Here is a 26,761-nt window from a genome sequence, read left to right on the forward strand (position 1 = left end):
GGAAACTGGGATACGGATACGTATACATGATGTCGCTTAATCATGGTGAGTCAGCGTCGAAGGGCAGGTTTTATTTTTCTGGAAAGAGGAGCCCGTCCCTCTCCGTGTGCTCTTAGAGGTGCAGTGTCTGTTGAAGGTGCCCAAGATGACAGACATTTTAAAGGCACCCTTTAAAAGACAGCAGCTAGCATGCATTTCTGCTCTTTTGGTTTTTTTTGTTTGAGCAAATGATCAAAATGATGCCAGGTGGGCAAAATCACCCTGCCACTGTGTGCAGTTAGCAGGACTCTTCCACTCAAAGAGTCAGCAGGGTCGGAATGGCTGAGCTTGCATGGATCCTAATAAGATACAAAGAAGAAGGAGAGCCAAAAGGAGAGACGATTCCTTGAGCCAGGAGGGGACCCCTGCCAAGCTGTCTTTCCCTTTAATTCCATAAAGGCCCATGCATATTGCACTCATTGCAAATTCTGGTGGGGAAGATCGAAACCCAAGTAGCTGACATTTTGAAACATTGTCTTTCAAACTTGTCCTGTCCCTTGCTTCCATTGATTTCCCATTTAAGAAATCTGTAGGAGAAAAACAAATTTGAGCAAAATTCATTGGTCTAAGATGAGTTGTTAGAGCTGAATTATGCCCCCCCTCCACCCTGAGACGAGTTCCATTTTTATTATGAATGTGATACATCTTTGTCTTGTGTTGTGCAGCCGTAAGGCTCCCCCAGCAGATCGACCAAGTAAATCAAGAGCCTGTTAAAAAGCAATATGGATGCTCCAAACAGACATTTCAGTCTTACTGGGTTACTGGATATCTTCGTTTTTATGACCACTTTCAAGAAGCAGATCATTTCATTTCGTTCTGTTTTCTTGCTCTCTCTGTTTGTTTGCAGCCCACCGGCTTTAGGTCAGCCATCTGTTTCTCAGAACATCATTACCCTTTGCATGCAGGGCCCGGCCCCTTTGATATGGTGGTCACCAGTTTCATTACCATGAACTGTAATGTAGCTGACTCTGCAAAGGAAATCTATGCCTTGAAAGAGCATTTTGAAAAGAAATTGATTCAGAGCTAAAGAGTGAATTACTATTTGTATGTTTAGTTAATTCTAAATAAATGTTTGAAGGACCTTGCTTAATTTGAGAAGGGAAGAAGAAACATATTGGATGTTATAAATGGTCTCAATCCAGACTCTTAGCTTGGCATTTTCACATTTGAATGTTTTATTTACATCTGTTCACAATTGGGATACCTTTCAAGGATGATTTTATTATCGAGAGATCGATGACAACTCTTAAGATCTAAAATACCAAAGTATGGGATTAAAAAAGGAAGATAGCAGTCACTGTCACATGTCAGATTGGATGTAAGCGCCTCACTTGGCAAAGAGTGAGACTGATGAGTTGTATTTTAAAACAAAGGATCCTGATGGCAGGAGATGGGGGTGGGGAGGGGAGGGAGACTGACTGCATTGGGACCTCGGGGAACTTTCTTTAGGGATGGACATTGTCTCATTGTCTGTACCTTGATTGGGGTGACAGTTTCACAGGTATAGACATTATCCTAACTCATCAAACTGTACACTTACAATGTATGCATTTTATTTTATGTAAATTTTAACTCAATAAGGTGGATTTTTTTTTTTTTTTGGAAGTCCTGTTGGGTTTAGAATTAGGCAGTGTCACTTCTCTTTTCCAAAAGTGAAATGGAGGTCTAGAGAGGTAAAATGATGTGTCCTGAGTAACTTCAGAGCTCAGTGGTTTGTCCAGAACAAAGCAAAGGATGTGGGCCTGGAGCTTACTGAAAGTATTTTGCATCTTTACCGGCACTGTTGTTCCACTTACCTGTACACAGAGTGAGAGGAACTCCTCCATCCTGTATCCATTTGTATGCTTTTTGTTGTAAGATACACTCAGGAGCTTATCCTTACCACTGATACTTGTATCTTCAGCATTGAAGACAGCAGACAGCGAATGTTGGGGCTCACCATGGGTGTGTTTCAGGTTGTGCTCCCAGTTAATGCAGAAGACTCCCAGTTATGTGGTTTTTATTATAAGCAAGAGTTCCCAGAACTAATTTGTCTTTAAGAAGTCCCTGTGGATCTTCTTAGAAAAAATGGCATGGGCTTTGAAAAACCATTTATATAAAGCATATATAAAATAGTAGTGAAAAATAAAGAAGAAAAATTATTCAAGCTCTGCTACTTAGGAATGTGCTGTTAATGTTTCTTTCTTTCTTTCTTTCTTTTTTAAAGATTTTATTCTATTTATTAGAGAGAAAGACAGTGCAAGTCGGGGGAGGGGCAGAGAGAGGGAGAGAGAGAATCCCAAGCAGACTTCTCACTGAGTGTGGAGCTGACGTGGGGGCACGGGGGCTTGATCTCACGACCCTGAGATCACGACCTGAGCTGGAACCAAGAATTGGATACTTAACCCACTGGGCCACCCAGGCGCCCCTGTTACGTTTAACATTTGAGAGACTGTCTTTTTTTAAGCATTTCTCTGTTTAGAGTGTACCTGTTTTTGTTTTTTATTCCACAAAATAATGTCATAAATTTCTTTCCATATCTTAACCGAGCTCCCGGTTACTGCTGGGTGTTCAGGAGTTCCCCGGTTCCTCACCATCAGGTAATGCTGTGACGAGCAGCCCTGTCCACTCTTCTCTTCCTGTTTGTCTCAGGAGCTCCTTACAGAGACATTCCTCGAAGCAAAATGTTAGCCGCTGCATTCGCCGTGATTTAAAACATTCTAAGGGGGTAAGACACATCAAGCAGTGATAGTTTCCTACCCCTTGGCCTGCGTTTACCCAACGGTGTTTTTCTTCCCCTTTTGTTCTGTGTGCCCGTGCAGTTGCAGTACCATGCAGGCCTGGCGTCTGGCCTCTTGAATCAGCAGTCCTTGAAGCGCTCGGCTAACCAGATGGGAGTGTCCGCCAAGCGGAGGCCGAAGGCTCAGCCTACTACTCTTGTCTTACCGCCTCAGTGAGTAATGGGTTTGCAACAGTTCTTTCGTCCCGGGTGAACTCTTCTTGGTGCTTGTTTGTGGGGAGTGGAAAGTTGTTTCTTGTGAAATTGCTCTTCCTTTTGCCCAGGGTACCTGCTAAGATTAGAAACCCAGCACGCAGGTAAAATCGTTTGCATAGATCCTACGTGAAGCAGTGATTGTGTGATTCCTAATTAACATATTTTGTGTGACTTTCCCACCTAGGATTTCAAGATACCTCATAGTCTTTTCTTCATTTCCTTGTCACACTCCCAGAGCTGGCAGAGCCCCAGTGTGGTTGTCCTTATCTAACCGATGACACAGCTCAGGGGCACGTTTTGAGAAGCTGCAGGCCACTCAGAGAATCTGGGGGAGCTGGGATTCGAGTCATGCTAGGCTCACTCGTTCTCTTAAATGTGCAAAATATGAGCCCTTCTTTATCCTAGTAGAGATAGGAGACACTGTAAGGTTCAGAAACGTCCAACTCAGTGATGGTTTTCACATGTGGGTACCTCCGTGGAGCTCGACCCCAATGAGGCCATGTGGCCATGGCTTCCAGAATCCCGTGAGGGGCCCCCCATGTTCCCGGTCTGTGCACGTGCCACCTCCCTACCCGGGTTTAGCACTGTTCCACCTTGTTCGAACGGTTGATTTTTAACCTGTTCTTGAACTTCATGTCACTGGAGCTGCAGAGTACATAATTTTCAGTTTCCAGCTCTTTTTCGCTCAGCATAATGTCTGCTAGACTCATCTAGATTGTCTGTTCTTTTTCGTTGCTGGGTAGTGTTCTCGTGACTATGTGACTCATAGTCACGAGACTTATCCGTGACCTGTGGGGCTACTTCATGCTCGAAGCCCTAGCACGTGAAGGCCAGGGCTCACTTTGTGAGACTCGGCAGTGTGAACACACCAGTCTTTGCTGATAGCTTCTCTGTGAGCGCACACACTCCCCGGAGCGAGGCAGCACTGCCAGCGGCTGGCCTGGGCCTTTAGACACATTCCCTGTCCTGTCCTGCCCTCCCACTGTACCCCCTTTCGGTTACATCCTCAGTCACAAACTACAGTCAACACCTCAAATAATGCAGGGGTCACAGGCACAGTCAAAGATCTTGTATAACTTTTGGTTCCCCCCAGACTTAACTACTAATAGCCTAAGAGTGACTGGAAGCCTACAAATAACATCAACAGTCGATTAACATGTATTGTGTATATTAAATGTGTTATGTTCTTACAATAACATAAGCTGGAAAGAAGAAAATGTTATTAGGAAAATTATAAGGAAGAGAAAATACATTTAGAGTACTGTAGCGACAAAAATATCACAGATACGTGGATTCTTGCACTTCCAACCCGTGTCATTCAGGGATCAGCTGTACATTTTAAAATTTCCATCCAGAGGAGCGTTTTCAGTGAGACTCCGTTGTTTGCCTTTATACAAGATCTCACTTATTTTCCATTTGATGAGCAAATATTGTACCTCCTATCTGTAGGCACTGTCCTAGACTGTGAGTTATAGTCATGAACAACACAACACAGATACGGCCCCGTCTTCCTGAAGCTTTTGTTTGCAGGGGGAAAGAGACCAAAAAAAAAAAAAAAAAGGCACCCCTCAACAAATTAATAAATTAATATAATAATTTCTAGTTAACGATAAATTAACAAATTAATATAATAATTTCTGGTTATGATTGGTGCTTAGAAAGGAACACATAGTGTAGTAAAGGTTGAGGTTGAGGAAAGTGCTTAGATTGGGTGGTCAAAGAAGGCCTCTCCAAGGAGATGACTTGAGGTGGAGAGAGGCCAGCAGAGAGCTGAGAAGTCACAGAGGATGCTTCGGGATCTTTTCCCTCATCCCTGGACACTCGCACCACCATTTCTATGATTTTCAGGTTTTCTTCATAATTAACATTTGCTTCCAGGAGAAGATGAACATAACCAACCGGCTTCCAAAAGGTGATTTTCTGCTACTGCATGGCCAGGTGCGCATTTTTCAGACACTTTGAGTGATGCAGAGTGAGAGTTTTCACTGGTAGGCGCTTCTGAAGGAACATGATCTGTGGTTCCTCATATGTTGACTTGGTGATTCTGCGAACCTTCAACTTTCAGCTCTCTAAAGTCTAATGGGCGTTGTAACTTGTCATTTTCCCTGCATGGATAGTCTACGGAGGCAAGATGTTTGGCGAGAAGCGAAAGACTTTCTAATGGTCCCATAAGACTGGAGCCAGAAAGTGTTTGTTGCTAACTCTCTCTTGACAAAAGTCAGCTCGTGGTCCATCTGTTCGCCATTTGTTCATTTGCATTGGCTTGAAACCTGTTTACAGGTGACATGCTATTATGAGGACACTTAGAAACTATTTTAAGCACCAAGGCAATCAACAGACTCTGTTCTCATGCCAAAAAAAAAAAAAAAAAAGGAGGTGTTCACAACTGTCATTATAAATTTATAACAAATCACTCAAAATACTTAGTGTCAAAGAGAAAAGTTGTTGCCGTGTACTAAGAATACAACATCGGAATGATTTCCTATACTCAGTAGCTTGTTTCCTGTGAAAATTGACTGCTGCTTTTTCACATCATTGAGCTTTTGGGGTTCACGGTCCCTTCAGAGACCTGTCCAGTAGGCAGGGTATATAGCTAAAGGACATTCAGTGCACTTTTCTTGAGCACCTACTACATGCTTCTTATTATGTTAGAGTCAGAAATAGAAATACCAATAAGACATAGTGCTGGACTAATTGAATTGTAAAAAATTTTTAAATTAAAACATAGGCCACTAGTAATAAGTACATATTGTAGGCCTTGAACCAACCAAAGGTGACACTAAAGGAAAACATAATAACACCATCACACAGAGAAAGCTACTGCTAAGGTTTTGATGGATATAATTCTCAACTTTTCTTATGTAAATATAATGTTTAAAAATAAGAAACATCCTCCAAAAAGGATTGTATTGTAATGTTCTGTATTACATCTCAACATTTCTTGAATATAGTTGTTAGACTTGAAGGTAGTGTAATTTTATCTGCAGAACATTTAGATTTGCATATTAATCAGTCATGTTCTGGATGTATTCTGTAGAACACTGCTAATTACAAAATTTTTATTACAAGCACAGCATGACCATAAACTAACTCTGTCATTAAGGAAATCCCTTATAAAACAACACCCAAACTCTGTGTATCAGTCACCTACTGCCACATAACAGATCACCCCCAAGCATGGTCGTTTGACAACAGTAAACACCTGTCACATATTTTGTGGCTCAGGAATCTGAGAGTGGCTCGGCTGTGTGGTTCTGGCTCAGTCTCTCAGAAGATTGCAGTCAGATCTCAGCCAGAAATGCAGTCATTTGAAGGTTGGACTGAGGTTTGAGGGTCTTGCCCAGGGTGGCTTGCTCACACGGCAGGCAAGTTGGTGCTGGCTGTGGACAAGAGGGCTCCGTCCCTCTCCATAGGAGACTTGAGTACCCCCATGACTTGCAGGTGACTTCTCCCAGGGCAGGGAGCCCAGCAGAGCCGATCCTTTCTCGGACCTAGTCTCCAAAGACACAGCATCAGTTCCACCCCATTCTGTTGGTTAGAAATGAGTCACTAAGTCTGATGTTTAAGGGGAGGGGATGAGGCTCTCCCTTTTGAAGGAAGATTGTCAAAGAGTTTGTGGTCGTCGTTTAAAACCACGGCAGTTGCCAGGGAGGAGAGTCATTGCACCGAGGGAAGAATGGCGGAGCCTGTACGCCCCATTCACTTATGTATTCAGCAAATGTGTACTCAGGGCCTACAAGTGTTTGGTCCTGTGCACTGTGCTGGGAATTTGGAGATGAATACGACACAGTTTTGGCTCTCACAAAGCTCTGAGCAGAAGCAGAGGAACAAACAAGTAGCAGGGGATCCTCGTAATGTGTGCCAAGCCCTAATGACATCCCAAAGTGCTCACGAAGGCACGGGCAGGGCGCTGAGAGAGCCACATGTAGGGAGGCCTAGCCAAATGTTGGTGAATTTCTCCACTGCCGGGTGAAGGATGGAAGCTTGACTTCATCAGGAGAGCTCGATGCTTCTCGCATAGGCTCACAGGATTCTAAGGAAAGGTTTCATTTCTCCTTGGAGGAAGCCACCGGAGGACCAGCACTGGACTCCATACTCACCCTCCTCTGGAACTCTGGTGATGCGGTGACAGATGGGTTTCTGCACTGCCTTGTGTCATCATTTGGATGGCAGGAAGGCTACCACAACAAAATCACGGGCTCTGTGCTGAGACCACAGGCACGGTGTGGGGGCAGGAGAGGTGTACAGTGTGTTTGTTTTTTAAATGCAGTCGGCTTGAACAGTAGTAGTCTTTGAAGACGCTGATTCTGCCAGAGTTCCCATAGGATTAGTGATTCATGGGATTAATGATTCATATCTTTCTCCTCCTCCAAGGAAGCTTCTAAGAAGGCAAAGATGCTGTTCATGATGAAAGATCTTTTACCATATGTCAGCATTTGGAGGGCACTGATGAAGCCACCTCACTTCTCTGATTCCCCCCGAGTGTTGAATCCATTGTGGAAAAGGCCCTGTCATTTTCAGAAAGGAGCTGTGTCCCCTGTTGCTGGTAAACATCAGGCTTTTGACCCTTGTAGGAATGAGATCAGCTGACGGTTGCGGTATCTGTGTGTTTAATACATGTCAGATGCGGCCATGTTTGCTTGTGCTCCCTTAGATAGCTGTCTCAACTTCGCGACCCATTGTTCGGCGCGCTTTCGTGTTAACATGGATACGGTTTTGGTCAAGATTGTCGAGCCAAGTGGCCTGGGACCCCTGGCGGCGACCTGATGAAGTGCCGACTGTCGGTGGGAGTGGGACGAGCGAATACTTACGTATTTGTATTTCCACACATAAATCTCACTTAGATTTGAGGGCAAAAATTGTTCTACAGAAGGGTTATCTTTCAAAGTATTACTGTCCCCTGGAAGTTGTGGGGACGGGTGGTTTCTTTTGTGTCATGTTATCCTTCCTGAAAAGGTGCTGCCAGCTCCATTAAGAGCACTTTTCCTGCCATAGGCTACCTGTCTTCTAGTCACTCGGGAGGCGCTGTCCATGCTCCCAGCCAGGGACAGCCCGTCCTCTTCCCCACTAGGTCCACGCTCTCGGCTCTGCCAAGCCACTCGACCGCGGGTGTCCTCTCACTCCCACGCCATCAGGATTCCCCTTTCTCCTAGCTCGTTTCTAGTAGTACGCAAACGCGCTTACCCACACCCTCTCGTGGGAGCACTCTGCTCGTCACCCCACTTCTTCCAGCTCCCAGCTCCTCTCTCTCCTGACAGCAGGGCTTCTAGAAGGAGTGGACTATACTTCTTTCCAGTTTATCCGTCAGGCCACCACTGTCCTAATTTCTATCCCGATACCCCAGTCTTGCCTCTGCTGGAACTCCGCATAAGTAGAGACCTTCAGAGCATACTTTCTTTCCGATTTCTTTTGCTCAGCATGGTGTTTTGGAGATTCATTTCTGTTGTGTGTGTCCGTGGTTCATAGCATTTCATCGCTTGAGTGCCATTCCTTGGTGTTCTCTGGAGTCTTCCATTACCATTTCCTTAACATTTTGTGTCTGCTTCAGTAGTACCTACCACCTCTCAGAGGGCAAGGAGTCTTCATGCTCCTGTTCTTGGATGACCTGCCTCAGGTTTGAGTAACAAAAACACCACCACAGAAACAGCATGTGGGACAAGTGTTGCTGGGGAGAAATGCCACCAGTTCGGGAGGTAGCCTGGATAATGACACGGCGCGTACACCTCGGGGTTCCAGTGTTTGAACAACAGATTGCCTTCGGTAGGGCCTCTAATTTGGCTGTGGGAGTTTAACTGACAGAGGCTCATTTTCTGCCACTGCCTTACACACTAATTCCCAGGAAGATCATCGACTTGAAATTACACACGGTGCTTATACAGATGATTGGATTCTTTCCAAGATGTGTGGTAAATGCCGCTTCTGTTCTTGAAAGGCAGAGGCTCGTGTTGTCTTTTGCTTAATGTGAAACCAACAGGAATCACGGAGAGCAAAGCAGTGGCATAAATCTGTCCTTGGCGATAGCGGTGAATGAGAGTGGGAGCTTCTCGTGGTCGTTGATGTTGAAACTGAGCAAGGTGAGTGTTGGCCAGGACAGACTGCTGCAAGCCCAGACCCCCTGTAGCTTCCTGGCCATCACATCATTACTCTTCCTCTTGCTGATTTTTAAGAATTTTTTTTTTTTTTTTTTTTGGAGGGGGGAACGTGATTTTGTCCCTCGGCCGCACAGATATGAAACTCGAGGCTTCCGTAGTCGCTGTGCCATTACAGCAACCCTGACACAGATGCTTGAGGTGGACGCATGTCCTTGCAGGGACCTAATTTTCTTCCTGACGACTTGAGCTTTGTTTTGCCTCATGAGGCTCTTGAAACTTGGTCGAGGGCAGAAGTTGGTTCTGTGCTGATAAGTTTATATTAAATTCTTCAACGTAGATGATGATGGGAGCCCCGAATAAGAATATTTGGCGTCTCTTCTTGTTGGAGTTTAGTTTGCCTCTGAGCAGACCAGCAGTGAGTAAACCAGGAACGAGGAGCACCCTGGTTTGTTGCCACGAGCCTTAGAGACGCAGAGCGTTGTATCCTGAATCCCTTTCTGCGGGGAGCCTCAGTCCACAGGCTGCCTCTTCCCGAGCGTGGGCTGCTGAGCAGAGCAAGCCTGCTGCCTGTACGGCGTGTCCCTGAAAGGAAGTAGAGAACTCTGTGTCTGTGAGTTTCGGAAAAGTCATCAAAACTTAAGTAGGAACTCACTAAATCCTTCTTTCCCCTACCGGCAAGTATTAAGTAACAATATTCATTAAATACCACTGAGAGGCTGTGTAATAAAGAAATAATCCTAGGCCTTGGTGGCTGTAACTCTCCAGAAGAGTTGAAATTGAGAATATAATTAAAGATTAAAACATTGTTTGCATTCTAGAACATGGAGAAATCTTTGTCTCCGTTGCGGGACCATATTAATAAGGAAGAGATCAGTTTCCAATAACCGCGCGGCAGAAGCTCCCTTATTTACGTCGCCGTGCTTCAGCGGGCTGGCTCAGGGCTGCTCTTGCTTTTCCCTGCAAGACTGGCACTGCCGCTGGAACGGTGGGAGGTACCGGCCCCACCGCGGAAGCACGGAGCCTCGTCTCGTCGGGGTCCCGAGTTTGCATCGGAGTGTGCACACGGCGACGATCTTCAACCCTCGTCGTCTTCCTCTGTTTCATCAACAAAACTGTTTCCAGCCTCTGAGTTTCAGGCAGTTTTCCATACGAAGGTTAAAAGGGTGGTAGAAGCGAGCGTGCCTGGCTCTTGTAAGGTTTTATGGTTGTGACTCGGAAAAGGCCCGCTTGACAGTGACGGGAAGAAACCCTCTGTGGTCAGAGCTCCGAGCAGCAGGGGCTGGGAAGAGCCTGGGCCTTGCCCGATTGCGTCGTACAAGTCTAACCACCCCAGCACCATTTCATCCGTTCCCTCCGCTTTTTTGTTGCTGCTCACATTGGTTTTCCATTTGCCTCGAAATAGAATCCAAAGGCATTTTGAGGCCAGCGGTGCAGAGCGGTCCCCCTGTGTGTCCAGTCCGCCCGGTTGCTCGCCCTCCTCATTCCCAGCGTCTCGTCGGGGGGCTCAGAGGAGACGCACTCAGTGGTGGTTCCTGCCATGTCCTTTCTCGTGTGACTTTGCGCTCGTGTTATTGGCAGGTAGAGAAGGCAAGTGTGTCGCTCAGTCTGTTACTGACTGGGGAAGGCAAAAGGTGGTCCAGGGACTGGGCAGGAAGAAACCTTCAGCTCATAACCCCTGTGACGCTTGGCTTTGTGGCTCTCCTGTGGCACTTGCCACTCACTGTCTGCCTTGTGTTTCGGCTACACTGGAAACCCCTTGGGAACTGGGGCCCCCTGCCTCTCCTTTCCCGCCTGGCCTTGTCTCGGGCACCGAGGGCTGGACAAGCATGTCCTGTGGGCTGGTTCCCCTCTGAGCTACCGTTTGTCCCCACGCCCACTGGCCGATAAGGCTGAGAACATCTTTCTACAAGCTGTTTACCGCTCGTGGCTCTTAGTAAATTGAAAGTGTAAGTGTTGGGTATTTAAATGGCTGGGAACCAGGTGCCATTTGGACCGACAGAAATATCTCCGGGGGAGGATTTGGAGGTGCCGGTCTGGCCCTGCTGAGTGAGGACAGATAGGCTTGGATCTGGAGGCTCGGGTGGCAAGCAGGCCTTGCAGTGTGCTCCCGCGGGGGGCGGCGGGCCCTGGGGGCTCAGGAGCGGGGCCGATGTGTGGAAAGTGGTATATTATATTAGGAAGATTAATCAAGTAGCAGATAAGTCAGGTGGTCCTTTGTAGCTGTTTAAAAGATAATTGGTTCATGTTACTTATCTTTTATCCCTTCTCTTTGGGCAGGAGGAAAATCTCTGGGAGAAATAAACGAGGAATCCCTCATAAATATTAATGTAAAAATCTGTCTATGGAGAATAAATATAGGGACATTTTGTTTTAAATGCTCTATGTCGTTGTGCTTCATTAGCATATATGTTGTAAAAGATCCTTTTCTTCCCTTGAGAGAACCATATTTAGTTCTACTAATAGCCGCGCGCTGAAATCTGTAGCTTGTCAGGACTGTCGCACTTGGGACGGACAGAACTACTTTGCTCCTGCTTCAGCCAGAGGGTTTCCATACTCAGAAGTGCTGGCCCTTGGCAGGAAGCCAGTAGGAAGTCCTGGATCCTGTCTTACTAGCTAGACCCTCCGTCTGGACCTTTGCTTCTTGCTGTCTGGTCCCCTACTGTGTCTGTGTGTATGTACGCGTACGTGCGTGTGCCTCTGTGTGTGTGTGCACGTGCGCGTGTGTGTTTATACTTGTCACTCTGTAAGCATCGACCAAGCACTTTCTGCAGGCTAGGTGTTTGCCCCATCCGGCTGGAACTCTGAAAGTACAGAAGTCCTGCTGTGTAAACAGAGGAGAAACAACGTGAGTTCTGTCTGACGCATGTTAAGTTGGAGGAGCTCACAGGTCTTGAGTGAAGTGATATGATGGCCTGTGTTGAGACACTCCGTCCTCCCCTTTCTCAGAAGTGTGTGTGTGTTGGGGTGGGGGTGAGGGTGGGGAGAATTCGGTAAAACCAGCTCCGAACTGTGGAAACTGGGAGAAGAGAGCATGAGGCCGCTGACGAGCTCATTACAGTTTGATCAGCTGTTGTGTGTACTTGAACATTTTCACAATCAGTGTTTTTAAAATACAGGTCTGGAACTTGGATTGTTGTTGAAGAAATAGTTTTGGTAATCAGCTCCTTAGGGTGCTAGGGGAAGTCTCGAGAGTGGATAGAATCTGCCGGGGTGGAGGAGGGAGACCAGAGGAGGCGGGCAGGAGGAGATGGGGGAGCCCTGCCGCCCCGCCCTCCCTGCCGGTCTTGGTGGCACTTGAGCCCCTTACTGCCTTGTCCTGGTCTTGGCCTCACTCTCAGCTCATCTATGTTTATCTCGGGCATGGTGTGACATAGACAAGGATTTAAGTCTCAGTGTCTTCCACAGATACTGAATCAAAGAGAAATTACATAAAACAGAAAACTATAATAAACAACTTGGCCATTAAGGACCAAGTCAAACGTGGCAGCCTGTAGAATCAGTTTAAAAATTATATTTCATTTATCCACTAATTGCATTTCTCCTTTACAAGGTGATTTTATCCAGGAAGACAGCTGTCTAGTGTGGTTATGACATCACTCTGGCCATTACTGGTGAAGGAAGAGAAGAATGGGTGGTTGTACATACAATGTTCCCCCACCTTGGATTTTAAAAATCCATTTTTGCATAACAAAGATCCAGAGTCTCCGGGTTGTTGATATTTTGCACTACGTCATTCCCAGCTAACACTGTTGGGAACTGAAACTTTTTTATTTTTATTTTTTTTAAGTCTTTCTGGTCTTTCTTAATGGAAAGTAATTTTGGTGGTCTCTTGCTGTGTATCTCTTTTTCCTTCTCTCTCTGCCATGTAGGCTGTTAGTGGCCCATAGATTTTTGCCCAAAAAGTCCCTATTTAGGGTTACAAGTGACCAAGAAGCAGTGAGTCCGTTTCTCTGTTCACCTGTGATGAAAAGTGTTCTTTATATAGAGCGCTGACGTGTCCAGTGGTCTCAGTAACATGAGAACAAGTGTGAGTGGGAAATGGCTTTGTCTCTTTGCTTGAGGCTCTTAGGGTAGGGTGGATTTTGATCAGGTGACAATAGTTGCTCCGATAGTCCCCATTCAGGCATTTTTAGTAAGAAAATGTAAGAAAACCTCTTTCAGCTGAGACCGTACGTCTGGCTTCCTGAGGCGCTAGGGAGAGCATCTCCCCAAGTTCGTGAAGGGTGTCGCCGTCTCTCTCTTCGGAAGCAGTTTCTCAGTCTAGATTAAGCTCTGAGCTCAGGCCTGCTGGTCCTTGGGATGAGCTGTCAAGGTCAGTCCTCACTCTGGGGACATTCTGCGAGCTGGGCAGTACAGGCCTACCTCGGGGATATTGCAGGGTTGGTTCTTGACCACCAAGATAAGCTGAATATTAGAGTAAAGCGAATCAAATGAAAATTCCGGTTTCCCAGTCCATATAAAAATTATGTTTGCCCTCTACTGCAGTTCTGCTACGTGTGCAATAGCATTATTATCCAAGAACAGTGCACGTACCTTAATTAAAAAATACTTCCTCGCTGAAGATTGCTGGCTGTTATCTGAGCTTTCAGAGAGGCGTCATCACTGATCACAGAGCACTGTAATGGAAATAATGCTAAGGAAAAAGCTTGAAATATTGCAAGAGTTACCAAAATGGGATGCGGAGACATGAAGGGAGTGAATGCTTGTGGGAAAACGGCATCGGTTCACTTGCTCAGTGCAGGGCTGCCACTGACCTTGAATCTGGAGACAGTACAGCAGGGCGCAGGCAGACCAGGTAGGGCTGTGGTGGACGCGACGGGCTCCCAAGCGGAGGGACTAGCCCACCACACGTGGCGATCCCTTCTCCAGAGATGAGGGGCCTTTCAAGCAGTGAGTCCCAGCCCTGGCTGCACATTAGAATCATATGCGGGCGAGGCCCTGTCGTGGCCACATTGAAACGGCTCCTGGGAAGATTCCTGTTTCCTTCTGAGATTCAGAAGTGCTTCTTCTGGAGGGGTGTGAAGAACGCTCCGGGGTTGGGGGGATCTGGGAAACCATCATCAGAAGGTTTTTAGGTCAAGGGGAATGACTGTTGTGGGGAGACTTGGCAGAGCTTATTGCCTGTGGCTTAATGCCATGAAGGGAACCTGCTAGAATGTAGAACTCAGAAGTTGGCTGGTTCTTCATCGGCTCGCAGTTGTGTCCAGTGCTGCCAGTAGCTTTCCCGACCAGTTTTAGCTTGGGACCCTTGGGTCAACACACCTTGCGGTTTGGTTCCTCTAGTTAAATTAGTATCTCTAAGCGTGTTGCATTGCCATTAAAGACACTTTTAAATTTATTTATGTAAATCAGAACTACACAGTTCAGTGCATTGCAAATCTGATATGTAGTCTTTTTGTCTTACATTTTTAACAGCTTTATTGTACCTGTTTAAAGTGTATACAGTTTGACATGCGTATGTACCTACGAAGCCTTTGCCTTACTTACCGGTATCAAGATAATGAACATACTGTTCACCCCGAAAGTGTCCTCATGTCCCTCTATAATTCTTCTCACTCCGCACCCCTATCCCCAGGTAACCACTGGGCTGCTTTTTGTCACTGTATATTAGTTCACATTTTCTATACGTTTATATAAATGGAATCATAACAGTGCATTATTTTCCACTCACTGTAATTATTTTGAGGTTCATCTCTACTGTTGCATGTATCAGATCATTTCTTTTCACTGCCACATTGCATTCCATTGAGTGGATATGACCACACTTTGCTTAGCCATTCATCTGTTGCTGGATATTTGGGTGATTTTCATTTTTTTACTATTGCAAGTAAATATTCATGTACAAATCTCTATATGGACATGTGCTTTCATTTCTCTCAGGTAAACACTTAGGAATACCACATCTGGGCCATGTGGTAGGTATATGTTTAACACGTTAAGAAATGGCCAGATTGTTTTTCCGGGTGACTGTGGTTCTAGTTGCTCCACGTCCTCGCCAACACTTGGTATGGTCAGTCTTCCAATGTTAAGACATTCTAAGAGGTATGTAGTGGTAGCACATCGTGGTTTTAACATGCATTTAACATGACTCATGATGTTGAGCTGCTTTTCTCATGCTTATTTACCATCTATATATCTTCTTCGGTGACGTGCGGAAAAAAAGGTGAGGCCTACTGCATGGGAACGTACTTTTGAGAAAGGTACTTTGATGGCTTTGGAAAGATCTTAATGTAGATCCTGTCATGGGTAAGTTATTACACATTGACTGGTTGGTGAGTGTCTGTCCAGTAGCTCGTGTGCGCTCATCATTTCACCGGGCGCTGTGGGGCATTCAGAGGAAACAGTGGTCACAAACTGGAGCGCCCCCGTGTCTGAACCCTCCAGGGTTTACTGGAACGTTCCGTGGTGCTTCTCTACCCTGTTTATCCTCCTTCTTATACCTGTGTCACAGCTGTGAGTCTAGGGTTGGTTGGTGTTGGGGACAGGTTTTTTCATTTAGTTTGTCCTGATTTTTCTGGTAGGGGACCTGTCTTCCAACCACCAGAGTCCAGCCTCTTGCTGTTCTTTAATTGGTATTTACTTACAGCCTGCTCTGCCTTTTATTAACTTTTAAAACTCAACAGATAAAATCTAATCTCCATAATGCTAGGTACTAGATAAGGTCAGGGATGAATAAATCTTCCTCTAAGGAACTTAAGAGTGTCCTGGAGAGACAAGTCAAGAGGCCATTTGGACCCAAAAGGACATGAAATTGACCCTAGGGAACCAGGAAAAGCTCCCTGGAGGACTGGCCTTGGAAAATTTGAAATATCCCATAAATGGACTTAAATACACTACTGGTGTCTCACATTAGAATGGCCTATGACAGGCTCGCAGCCCAGTACCCCCCAAAAAGAGACAGTATAAAGGGGCAGAGGCAAGAAGTCATGAAGACAGAAGTTGGACCTGCTGGGGAAGACCACCCCTGCACCCTTACCCTTCTGCCCAGCTCTTCTCCTGGAGCCCACCTCTCAGAGAGCTGAAGAGATACCACTCCCCGCCACTCGGAAGAAGACTTGCTGGGACCCAGGCAGCTGCTTATCCGCATGGGGTCCTATCAGTGTCTTCCATGGGTGCCATGATGTGATTGGGAGATTGCTGTGGAAGTGGGTCTGAGACAAAGGCCCCTTCTCTGGCTCTCCTTTCAAGGCGGGCCCCTCCTCATGGTTGTTCTCTCTTACCCCTCCCATCTTTGCCCCTAGAAACCTTGTTTTTAACTCTTTAGTAACCATGAGAAACTTTACCAGGCTTGAGTCTCAGATCAAACTTGTAGAAGACTCCAGTCTCTAATCATGGTGGACATAGGAAAATACGATAGGGCAGCCTTTTGGGATTCCCCTGTGTGCCCTGCTCACAGATGAACTCCCTTGTGCATGCCTGAGCTGAAGCTTCTCATGGCCCTCACTTCTCTTACTCTGCTGCATCTGGGGCTCAGGCAGAGGTATTCCTGCATGGATCTCTCAGGGTTCTGACAGAAAGCCCCTGCAGCCAGGGGCTGTCTATGTAGCTGCCCCAACTCCCCACACAAGGAGTTAGGCTTGCTGGCACTTAATGCCCCCAGAGGAGAAACTGAAGGGTCCTTAGCTACAATTTCAGTAACTGGTCGTCTCTCCAACCCTAGTGCCACTCACCTACTCCTACACTTATATCTCAGTGCCCCAAGCACAATATCCTTGTGACTTCCTCATAGCCTTAAATAGTTTCACTTCATTTTTGTTACATCATTAAGCCAACGTAAATCCTGAGCACAGTAGCCCTAGGAGGATGTTCTCTTCTATCTGACATATAACAAAATTGAGATTTTTTTCTTTTCTTTTTTTTTTCCTTTGGGTGGGTTTGGGCACCATGAGAAATGTAATAGAATAACTGAAATAAGTAAACAAAGTTTCCAAAATCCTTTTCATTTTCTTCACCAGAAATCCCAGTTTTTGTTGTTCATTAGATCGCAGTCCCCTCCCCCAACCCCCACGGTGTGCCCTGCACCAAACTTGACTTTACACATCAGATGGGGAACTAGGCTCGGTTGTTACGAATCGCTTCCCTCTCCCCAGTTTTTGGCACTTTATTTTTTAACAAAGGCTACTTATCATTTAAAGGTCTCCTAAGACCAGTTAACTCAGTGCAGCTCCTTCACCAGACGTGTAGACCGGATGTGGCGCCGTCCTCCCCGCGGAGCTCCGTCCGATAGTGTTGAGGGACTTGCCTACAGTGTCCGGAAAACCCAGACCCGGAAGGGCCAGGAGGCAGCTACTTCCCTGCCCTCATTTCAGCGTGAAGGAAACTTCTCTTCAGGTAGCGAAGTACTGTCCTCAGAGACGTCACAGAGGGGCATTAAGAGCAGTGCCAGGACCGGGAGCTCGTGACCCTTGTTCCTGTCATGGTCCAGCCGAGCCTCGGCCACTGCATCCCCTCTTGGGTGGGTGAGAGTGATAGAGAAGGAAGAGAGAGAGGAACAACCAGCGCAGTAAAACATGGTGTCTTTTCTTGGGGAGGGGGAGGGGGGATTGCTGTTTCTGAGGGAGCCGCACACCGCCATCCCTGTTGTGCTATGCTGAGATTGCCCCGAGTGGGACACTTTGCTGATTTCTCCTTGGGTCTTGCTTGCAAACCTGGCAGAAGCCACACGGCCCATTGTTTCTGGTTCTTTGCCGGTGGAAGGGCTGCTTTCGGCATTTGCGTACTAAGAATTCTAGCTTTCTGCTTCAGCGCTCCTTGTGGCCCTGGAGCTCTGCCCTGTTAGCACCGCTTTTTGGCAGAAAAGCAATAGTTTATCAGCCAGTAGGAACAGATATTTCTGTTCTACAAATGAGCCCAGATTTATAGACTCAGAGTTCAAAGAAATGAGATGAGAGATCACCGACCAGAGCTGGGTCTGCAGAGAGGGAAGGAGCACCGTAGGACTGGTTAATTACGGGAGCCGTGGGAAAGGCACTCATTTAGATTTTCCTTTGTGCTCTCAGGGGTGCTGGTCCTCTCCTTGACGACACTGAGGCTCAGACCCTGTGCAGGCTCCCGGCTGGGAAGTAGGGGCACTGCGGGAGGTGGGGGCCCTGGGGCTCCAGGAGCCACAGCATCTTCAGGGCAGGGCTGTGCCTCGTATGCACCCCTGTCCTCGGTAAGGCTTTCCAGAAGCAGATGCTGAGGTGGAATTGGGGGTACAGTATATTTAGTAGGGATCAGCCCCTGGGAAGGGAATGAGGAGGAAGTATGCTCGGGCAGGGGGCGGCTGTCAGCTGTGACGCAGGCCTGACAAAGCCTTGTTTGCCTGGGAGATCCCGGGAGAGGACCTGACCTGTGAGAGCCTTCCAGTCTTTTTTTCTAGACCCTTGACAGTCTGACCACTCACCACGGTCTGTGAGTCTCTGTCTCATCCGTGCCCCTTGTTTTTCCATTCAGTGCACTGCTCAAAGCACTACCTCTTGGGAGCCCCCACCCTCCTGCTGTCTCTCCTGACTCCCCCAAGTGAATCTGACTGTAGCTGCCATGCATTGTTACCCACACAGCCAGGCGGCCTATCTGTAGAGCAGACTGGGCCTTTTCCCTCCTCCTTTAGCTGATCAGACGGGGTTCCCTACACAGCCATAGGTATGGGCTGTGGGAGGAAAGCTGGGCCCAACCTGGTGGGCACCCTGGGGTCTGAAGCCTCCGGTTCTGCTTCTGCTCGGCCCCACACGTGCTGCCTCCGGCTTAGAGCTGATTGTTACTGGGCCTGCTCAACCTCTGGACAGCACCCAGAGGGGCCCAGCACCAGACACTGGGCGTCTTTCCTTGTGATAAGAGGTACAGAATGTAATGATACGTGTTCTACTTTGGATAGGTATTAAAAGCTGTGAAAGGTCTGACACTTTTATTCCCTGCCACCCTCCTGACCCCCCTTTTAAGCTAAAACGTTAGCTTATCCCAGTGACTTGGAGGCTGACAGAAGTCCCAGCAAAATGAGTCGTCAAGAGTGTCAGCAGGGTCACATTGGCTCCTTGAACCCCATTCCCGTGGGTTGACACAGGGGGCTTTAGAGAGATGCCTGTACTCGGTGCGTTACAGCGCAGGAGGGAACTCTGAGCCTGGGGACCCACTGCATTACAGCAGCCTGGGAGCAAGCCTGTTCTTTCTTTATGGAGATATTACCTCATCCTTCAAGGCTGCCCACTGCAAACACAGCCTTGAGCATCGTTCCAGACAAAGAGTGGTCGGGGCCGCAGCACACCCGGCAGATGTGTGGGCGTGTGAGAAATCTGTCTCTCGATAATGAGATGTCCTGGCATGTTGCTGGCCCCTGGATCTCCAAACATTCGATGGATGGAAGACAGAGCCTGTGTTGACCAAGGTCTCTGATGACTGGGGCGCCTCTTGCACCTCCGACCTGATCCACATGACGCAAAGGACGTCGTGGATCACTGTGCTGATCTGAGGGAGGTCTGGACATCCGGGAGGGCGGAAGTGTGCTTTCCGCCGGAGCCGGTAAACCTGTGCCGTCCGGTGTTCCATGGAGCGTGAACTGTTTCTGATAGCTTTTTTGATTGGAATAGAAAAAAAATGCATTCACTAAGTCAGTGGCTGTATATGATCAGAGGTTGTATTACTGTGTTCTAGAGAGGACAGCAGATTTGACACAGCGGCCAGGATCAGGGCTGCCTCTCTGATTGAGCTCTCCGTGGTCTGCAGTCTTCCTCCAGGATCCCTCTGGTTTCTGCAGGGGTCACTGGCTAGTTGAGCAGATATGATAGAGGTTGTGCCCCTGCATCCCATGGCTCCTTCGCGGTGGCACTTAACCCCTGCCGTTGCCCTGGGCGCCAGTATTGTTTCTGATTTGCTGTCTTGGCCGAGGCTGGGAGTGGGACAGGCCAGGGGAGTGTCAAACATCGGCTTGGCCTTGCCCACTCCGGGAGGTCTTAACCCGCAGACCAAGGACCTAAAGTGGTGATCACACCAACTTCCAGGTGTGTCGATCTCAGTTCCATGCCGCCGGATGGGTCTGCAGACCCAGTGAGGGGACGTGCTGTAAGCCAGACCTTGGCCAGGACTCTCTGTCTAGTACCTGGCCCCCAGTATGCCCCTCGATCAGCAGTAGGGGGATGTGATGCCACTTCAGGGCTGTGGGAATTAGTGTCCATGCAGAGAAGGGGCTCTCTGCAGCTGATACCTGCCCTGAATGAGCTGACAGCTGGAGCTTGCGTGTCGACTGTGCCCCAAGGCTGGACAGCCGGGTCTTCTGGAAAGGGAGCTGCATGGTGGTTTCCACGTCCACTGTGTCTTCCTCCTCTGTGAGACTCTTACTGTGTGGCTAAGATCCAGAATATGGGTCTTCAGTCCTACCTCTTCCCCCTTAGTATTAATCTTTCTTAGGTGTAGCCTTTCAACATGGAAAGTAAGGGTTTGCAAGGGAGAAGCTTTGCTCCTTCTTTTTTTTTTTTCCCCTTAATAAATACCAACTACTGTTATTTATTATCAGCAGACTTACGTAAGGAATACGGAGAGCCCCTGTTCTTAGAAATCGACCGTCCAACTGGGGATTTAGAACACAGTGTGTATGAAAATAAACAAGGACATAAACTAAAAAAGCAGGTTCTCCAGGTGACCGGGTTTGAACGCGGGGTCTCCCATTCAGTCTCTGTGTGCCTCGGGGTGTGTGACTCGACTTCCCTCACCCCTCATTTCCTCACCAGGGAAGGAGGGGTGACCGTGGGGCGGGAGGGCCGTATCCACCATATGGTGACCACGTGGTAAGTGCCGGCGGCTCATTTCTTACGATCATTGTTACTTACAGTAATAGTGGTGGGACCCCGCGGAATGAGTATTGTGGGCGGGCTGGTCCGCCGGGCTCCCAGGGCGGGGCCGCGAGGGGCTCTGTGGCGAGGCGGGCTTGCAGCATCAGCCTTCGCTTGAGTATGTGTGTTCCTTTTAAGAGTGGGCACACAAGAACTGCAGTATCGGTAGATTAGAATGTTACAGATTTTTGTTCCTGTTTGCGTGCCACTCACTGTCTGCCACGGCCGTGTCCTGAGAGGCAGAAAGAGTCCTGTTAATGATGGTGGAAACAGTAATGCGGCCTTCCTTTTCTTTTCCTCAGTTTTAGACTGAGATAAAATTACGTCTCGCATTGGCACGTCTGTTCTCTACTGTGCACATCCGCACGCACACCTGTGCTCACACACGCACAGACACGCAGTGCACATGGGAGGACATTGTTTTCTTTCCAGATAATGTCATGGGAATTGGGCAATGAAGAATAATCAAATGTCGTAACAGAGGTCACCAAATGAACTTCTAAAAGCTCTACTAACAGGCATTTTTGGTAAGTGTCTTGGTTAGTAATAATTAATGAATCCAAGACACTGAAAAATCTATGAGTTCCTTCCTGAACCTTCAAGGAAAATTAAATTCCATTTTATGTATTTTGTGTTGTGTGTTTTATTGTATTTTAATTTTGAAAATTATTAATTTATGTACGTTAAGTGTGGTGCCTTAAACAGGACGTTAGGCTGTGAGTGCCCTGGCTTTCTGAGAGGGCAGATGGGCTACAGGCCACATTTGCCTGTTTCCCTTCCTGAGTTTGATTCAGATCTCTGAGAGGTGCGGGCAGGGATAAATATTGAAAGTGTTTTTGTTGCTTTTAATAGGGAGTTAGAAAACAGGCTGCTTTGGATTCCCAGTGCACCTGATAAAATTGGGGTGCTTTTAACTTGTTCCTGGATGGGTTAGAGAATGTGGGGATAGCAGCTCTGCCTTCAGACATAACGGGAGCGCCTGGGCGGCTTAGTTGGGTAAGCATCCTACTTCTGGTCTCAGCTCAGGTCTCGATCTCCATGAGTTTGAACCCCGCGTCGGGCTCCGTGCTGGCGTGGAGCCTACCTTGAAAACCAAAAAGGACCAAAAGAAGTTCTGAGTGGGGGTATCTGAGGGTATTTCTGTCTCAACAGGTGCAGACTTAGGTCTCTGACGGCACCTGCCATTTCTGAAGTGCAGCTGTGCTTGAACGTAGCAAGCGTCTGCTGTTTTGTGTGGATGCCTTAAAGATATTTGGGTACAAGTAGCAGTTATGGAAAACTGTCAGAATTTGTCTTGGAAGGGAAAACAGGCTCTTCTTTTAGTGCCTCTGGGTTATGATTTAAGAGACAACACTGACTTTGCTCTGCTCTTTAGCACACCTCCAAATTTCTTATTGTTCCCTGCCCCTGTAACGCCAATGACCTTGATCGATGAACTGACCAGAAATGTTTATGGGTTTCCCACCCCATGTCTGACTGGCGCATGGTGATATGTGCCCTGGGCTGTGGGGAGCTTGCAGTCCCATTGGAGGTTGAAATTCTCTTCAGAGGCAGGTCAGAGAATATGAGTTCCTGATGATTTGTATACTCAGTCCTTCATGAGACTGTTGTGAGCTGAGGTCCTCTGGAAAGTAAGATTTGGCCAGATCTCCTTTTGTAACAGAAATCCTAGATTGGGTCAGGCTGTGGGCCTTGGGGCAGAACTGCAGAGCATGGAGTTTAGGGTGAACCAGAAGACCACACCCCCTTAGAGCAACACTGCGATCAGTGGCCAGGTAGGCTGTATGAACAAAGAGTGGATCCAGAAGGACTCAGTCTGTGGTTTGGAACCATTTTTGGAATCACAGACAGCCCTTGTCCTTGGAAAATGTGTCGGATGCCCTAAACGTTTGTGGAATTAGTATACTAGAAACTATTCCATATACTAGAGCTCTGGAATGCCTAGCCAGACAAGATCCTGGTCTCATGGAGATGGTAGTCGGCAGTTTCAGGACCCCAGGTCGTCAAGAACCTCAGGATTGGTCCGAAAGAGGGAATCCAGGTGGAGGCCCCTGGACAAAACAGGATAGCCATCAGAGCAGGAAGGTTCCAGAGCCGTTGACTCCTTGGAGAACCAGAGTTGTTGAAGATGAGCCACCAGTATTTATTCCAAGGTATCCAGGGGCTCAGCTGTGGGAAGGGAGAACACTGTTAAGGGCCCCAGCCCGTCGCAAACAAGACTGGATCCGGACTTTGAAGGAGGCAGAGCCTGTCTTAAACAGAGAGGGTATGGGAAGGAAATGCGCGGTGGGCCGGGGCGGGGCAGCGAAGAAGACCGGAGGCAGGGCTGGTTCTGTGGGACTAGGGGAGTCTGCTGTGCGGCTCACGTAAGCAGGAGCGTGGGCGGCTCTGGCTCAGGTAGTCTTGAGTAGTGCGGAGCCAGTGCCATAGCGGGAGCCGGGTGCTGCTGGCTCAGTCACCTCGCAGGTGAAGGTGCTGCTTCCTGAGGCGGTGCTAAGTGCCAAGACACAAGTGTATCATGCTGAAGTGGATTATGGGTCAGTTGATAGCGAATTTGTGGTGTTCGTTTTCTTGGAGAGAGTGTGTGGGTGGGTGGGGAGAAGCAGAGCCGGAGGGAAAGGGAGAGCAACCCCCGCCAGCTCCACACTCGGTGCGGAGCCTGACTCGTGGCTCAGTCGTGGGACCCCGAGGTCATGACCTCCGCCAACATCAAGTCCGATTCTCGACAAACTGAGCCATGCGGGCACTCTGTGAATTTGTGTTACTCTATTTTAATTTTTGAAAAAGTATGTGTATATGGGGGACGGGTAGGGAAAGCAAGCTGACGTTTATGAGTTGATGAGACCGCTCTCTCTACCTTTGGATTTGTTCAAACGTTTTCATAGTAACAAGTTAAATTAAAGATCAGAGAGCTGGTAGCAGGACATTGTGGGCGTACTCAGTGCCACCGGACTGCACACTTGAACATGGTTAGCGTGGTAACCTTTTGTTGTTTTTTACCACAACATGGCTAAAAAATGGTTAAGATGGTAAGTTTTGTGTTACATGTGTTTTACCACATTTAAAAAATAACCCGTATCTAGGGTGCCTGGGTGGCTCAGTTGGTTAAGCGACTGGCTTCGGCTCAGGTCGTGATCCTGGAGTCCGGGATTGAGTCCCTCATCGGGCTCCCTGCTCGGCGGGGAGTCTGCTTCTCCCTCTCCCTCTGCCCCTCACCCCACTCATGCCCTCTCTCCAATCAACCAATCATTCTGTCTTTAAAAAACGTAATAATACATACCTTACCTACAAAGGGGTAGTATCAGACTGTGATTGGCAGCACAGACCCACTGCCAAGACCTCTTAAGACACAGTTTTAGGGGATGGAGGGTCGAGGCAGATCCCGGGCTCCCACTGTTGTCTGTGACGGCAGTTCCAGGGGCAGTGTCGGAACGAGTGAGGCTTCCTTGCTTCATGGTGTTGCTAAGGGAAAGCCCAGTCTGAATTAGTGAAGACCGAATAATGAGGTATTTTCAAAGTGTTACAAATGTGTGTTCTTCTCTGATTTTTGCCAGTTTATATAATCGCCATAGACCTTGGTTTCTTCACCCACAAAATAGGGGCAGCAGTATTTACACTTTGTAGTTGTTATAAAGTTTAAATAAGGTGCTGAGTGTAAAGACGCCCAGCAACATTCCACCTCCCCACACTTCTGCGCATCTCTGCTCAGAACTAGGCTCGTTTGCTAAGTTGATGGTTTCTTTAATGGACAAAAACAGTTGCTGTATTAACGATTCCTATGTAAACAGGCATGTCTAAATGGCTAACGAATATTTTCTCAATATTTACTCTGTCATTTTTTAAAATTAGAAAATGTGAGTTATCACTGTGCTAGAGAAAATTTTGAAAAAGAGAGAAAAGGCTTATAATTTGACCACTTAAAGTACCATAATTTCATTTTACTTTGTTTCTGGCACATTTATAAAAGTAATTTTCCTAGCTCGTACTTTTTAAAAAATTGTAAACCCAGAAGTCACCCATTTCAGGTATGTCTTAATGGACACAAATTGACCTTTCACAGCAGCTTTTGGCCACACAGGAGCTCGGCATGTCCTCTCCTTGTGTAACTGGGAACTCTGAGGCCAAGGCAGGGACAGCTCCTGACTCCGAGCCAGGACACGGGCCTGACTCAGTTCCCCGTATCCTGCTTCCTAGTAGACTGCTTTCCCCACTGCCTCAGTAGAATCTAGATTAATGAGGTGTTCTGGAATTTGTTCCAGTGGGGAGAGGACCAATTTCACTTGTGATTCTTCGGGACTGCCCATAGCATTTTAATTGCTTGCTGTTGTGTCAAAATATTGTCCTCCTGGCAGTTGAGATAATGTAAACAGAAAGCAAGAGGAGATAGAAAATTGAGTAAATTTGCAAGAAAATAAGAATGCCTTTGAAATACCTGAAAGACTGATTTAATATCATCAGGAAAACATTTTGATCTCATGCGTTGTCAGGTGTGATATTTGGGGGAAGGTAGTGACAGAACACGTTTTCATGAAGTTTCTCGGAGTTGAACACAGCTTCTGGAGAGAGCTCAGCCTCCCGCCTGGCCCCGTTCCCACCTGGCCCCCTTGCCCCTCTCAGGAAGTTGTTCCGCTGGGGTAGTTTCCGGACACACCGCATCAACTCACACTTCTGACTGACTCTCGCTCACCCCCACCGCTTTCTGCTCATTCTTACATCCGTGAATTTTTTCCCTGTTCCCCAGACTTAGGAAATTTTGGTCTCTGTGCCAGGCCTCTGCTCATACACCTCATGGGAGGAAAAAAAAAAGTTAAAACCAGCAAAAGATGCACCGGTGAAAGGAGGGATCGTAACTTCTTTGGAAACTGGTGGTCAGGGAAGGGATCAGAAGGCTCCAGGACTCCTTCCCTCGTGGTCTGGCCGTAGAACGCGTTCAGTGCCAGGAGACGCTGGAGTGAGGCTGCGAAGTCTGGGTGAAAAGTTTGACCCAAGACTTTGCTGTTCAGCCAGGTTTTATTATACAGAAAGACAGCAGTTCTTAATAAGAGGGTGGTGCGGGGCATGGTTTAAACCTTTCTTTAAAAATCTACTGTGACAAAAATCCAGTGAGTCAAGGCGTCCATTCGTTCATTCAGCAAATATGCCTGTTACTTACCAAGCTCTGTCCTAGACACAGGGAGTATAACCCGTTTGCACTGTGGCGAATTATCGGCGGAGACATCGGTCACTTTAAATATATAGTGAAGGCCACATGATTGCCAGAAATAATAGTATATCGGAAGGTAAGTGTGAAAAATTATGGGAGTATAAAAATACAGAGCAAATAGAATTAAGTTTGGGTAGGCAAGTTTCTTATTTGGGGGCCAGAGAATATGTCTAAACATTGAGAAATAGAGGTTTAGGTACATAGCGTAAAATTAGAAAGGAAACCCCTAGAAGGACTTAAAGAAAGAAAAAAAAAAAAAAAAGATGCAGCACGATCCCCCCGCCCCCAAGGCAAGAGGAAAGACAGTTGTATTGTAGGAGATAAAAACACAATGTAATAATAGCTGAAAACCCCAAATAGGATGACCAGATTTAGACCGTGTCTTGTGTTTTCAGTGAACACCAATGGAATAAATACTTTTTAAAATAAAAAGATTCAGATTGTCCCCCAAAACAAAATCCTACTGTGTACCTCATTCAGGAGACATTAGACAAAGGCAGATCCTGCGTTTCCAACCAAGAGAAAACTGGGTTTACAATAAATACGAGAGAAGTTGAGTTCAAGGCGCGTCGTGTAAATGGCTGACCATGGAAGGGAAGGGAGTGCCTGGGGAAAGAGAGTAGGTGGAGACCTCCTAGGAGGCCTCGAC

At 47.3% G+C, this 26,761-nt stretch overlaps 1 protein-coding gene across 2 annotated transcripts in view; it reads left to right on the plus strand.

Moving 5' to 3' along the window:
- The window catches only part of MED27 (mediator complex subunit 27), a 191,785-nt gene that overhangs the window by 61,007 nt on the left and 104,017 nt on the right, over window positions 1-26,761 (plus strand). For both annotated transcript variants that reach the window (XM_059410484.1, XM_059410485.1), the window contains exon 3: window positions 2,841-2,971. In XM_059410484.1, coding sequence (XP_059266467.1) covers window positions 2,841-2,971 — 131 coding nt within the window. The remainder of the gene's footprint in view (window positions 1-2,840; window positions 2,972-26,761) is intronic.

This window comes from Mustela nigripes, chromosome 9 (assembly GCF_022355385.1).
Source record: "Mustela nigripes isolate SB6536 chromosome 9, MUSNIG.SB6536, whole genome shotgun sequence".
NCBI classification, from domain to species: domain Eukaryota; kingdom Metazoa; phylum Chordata; class Mammalia; order Carnivora; family Mustelidae; genus Mustela; species Mustela nigripes.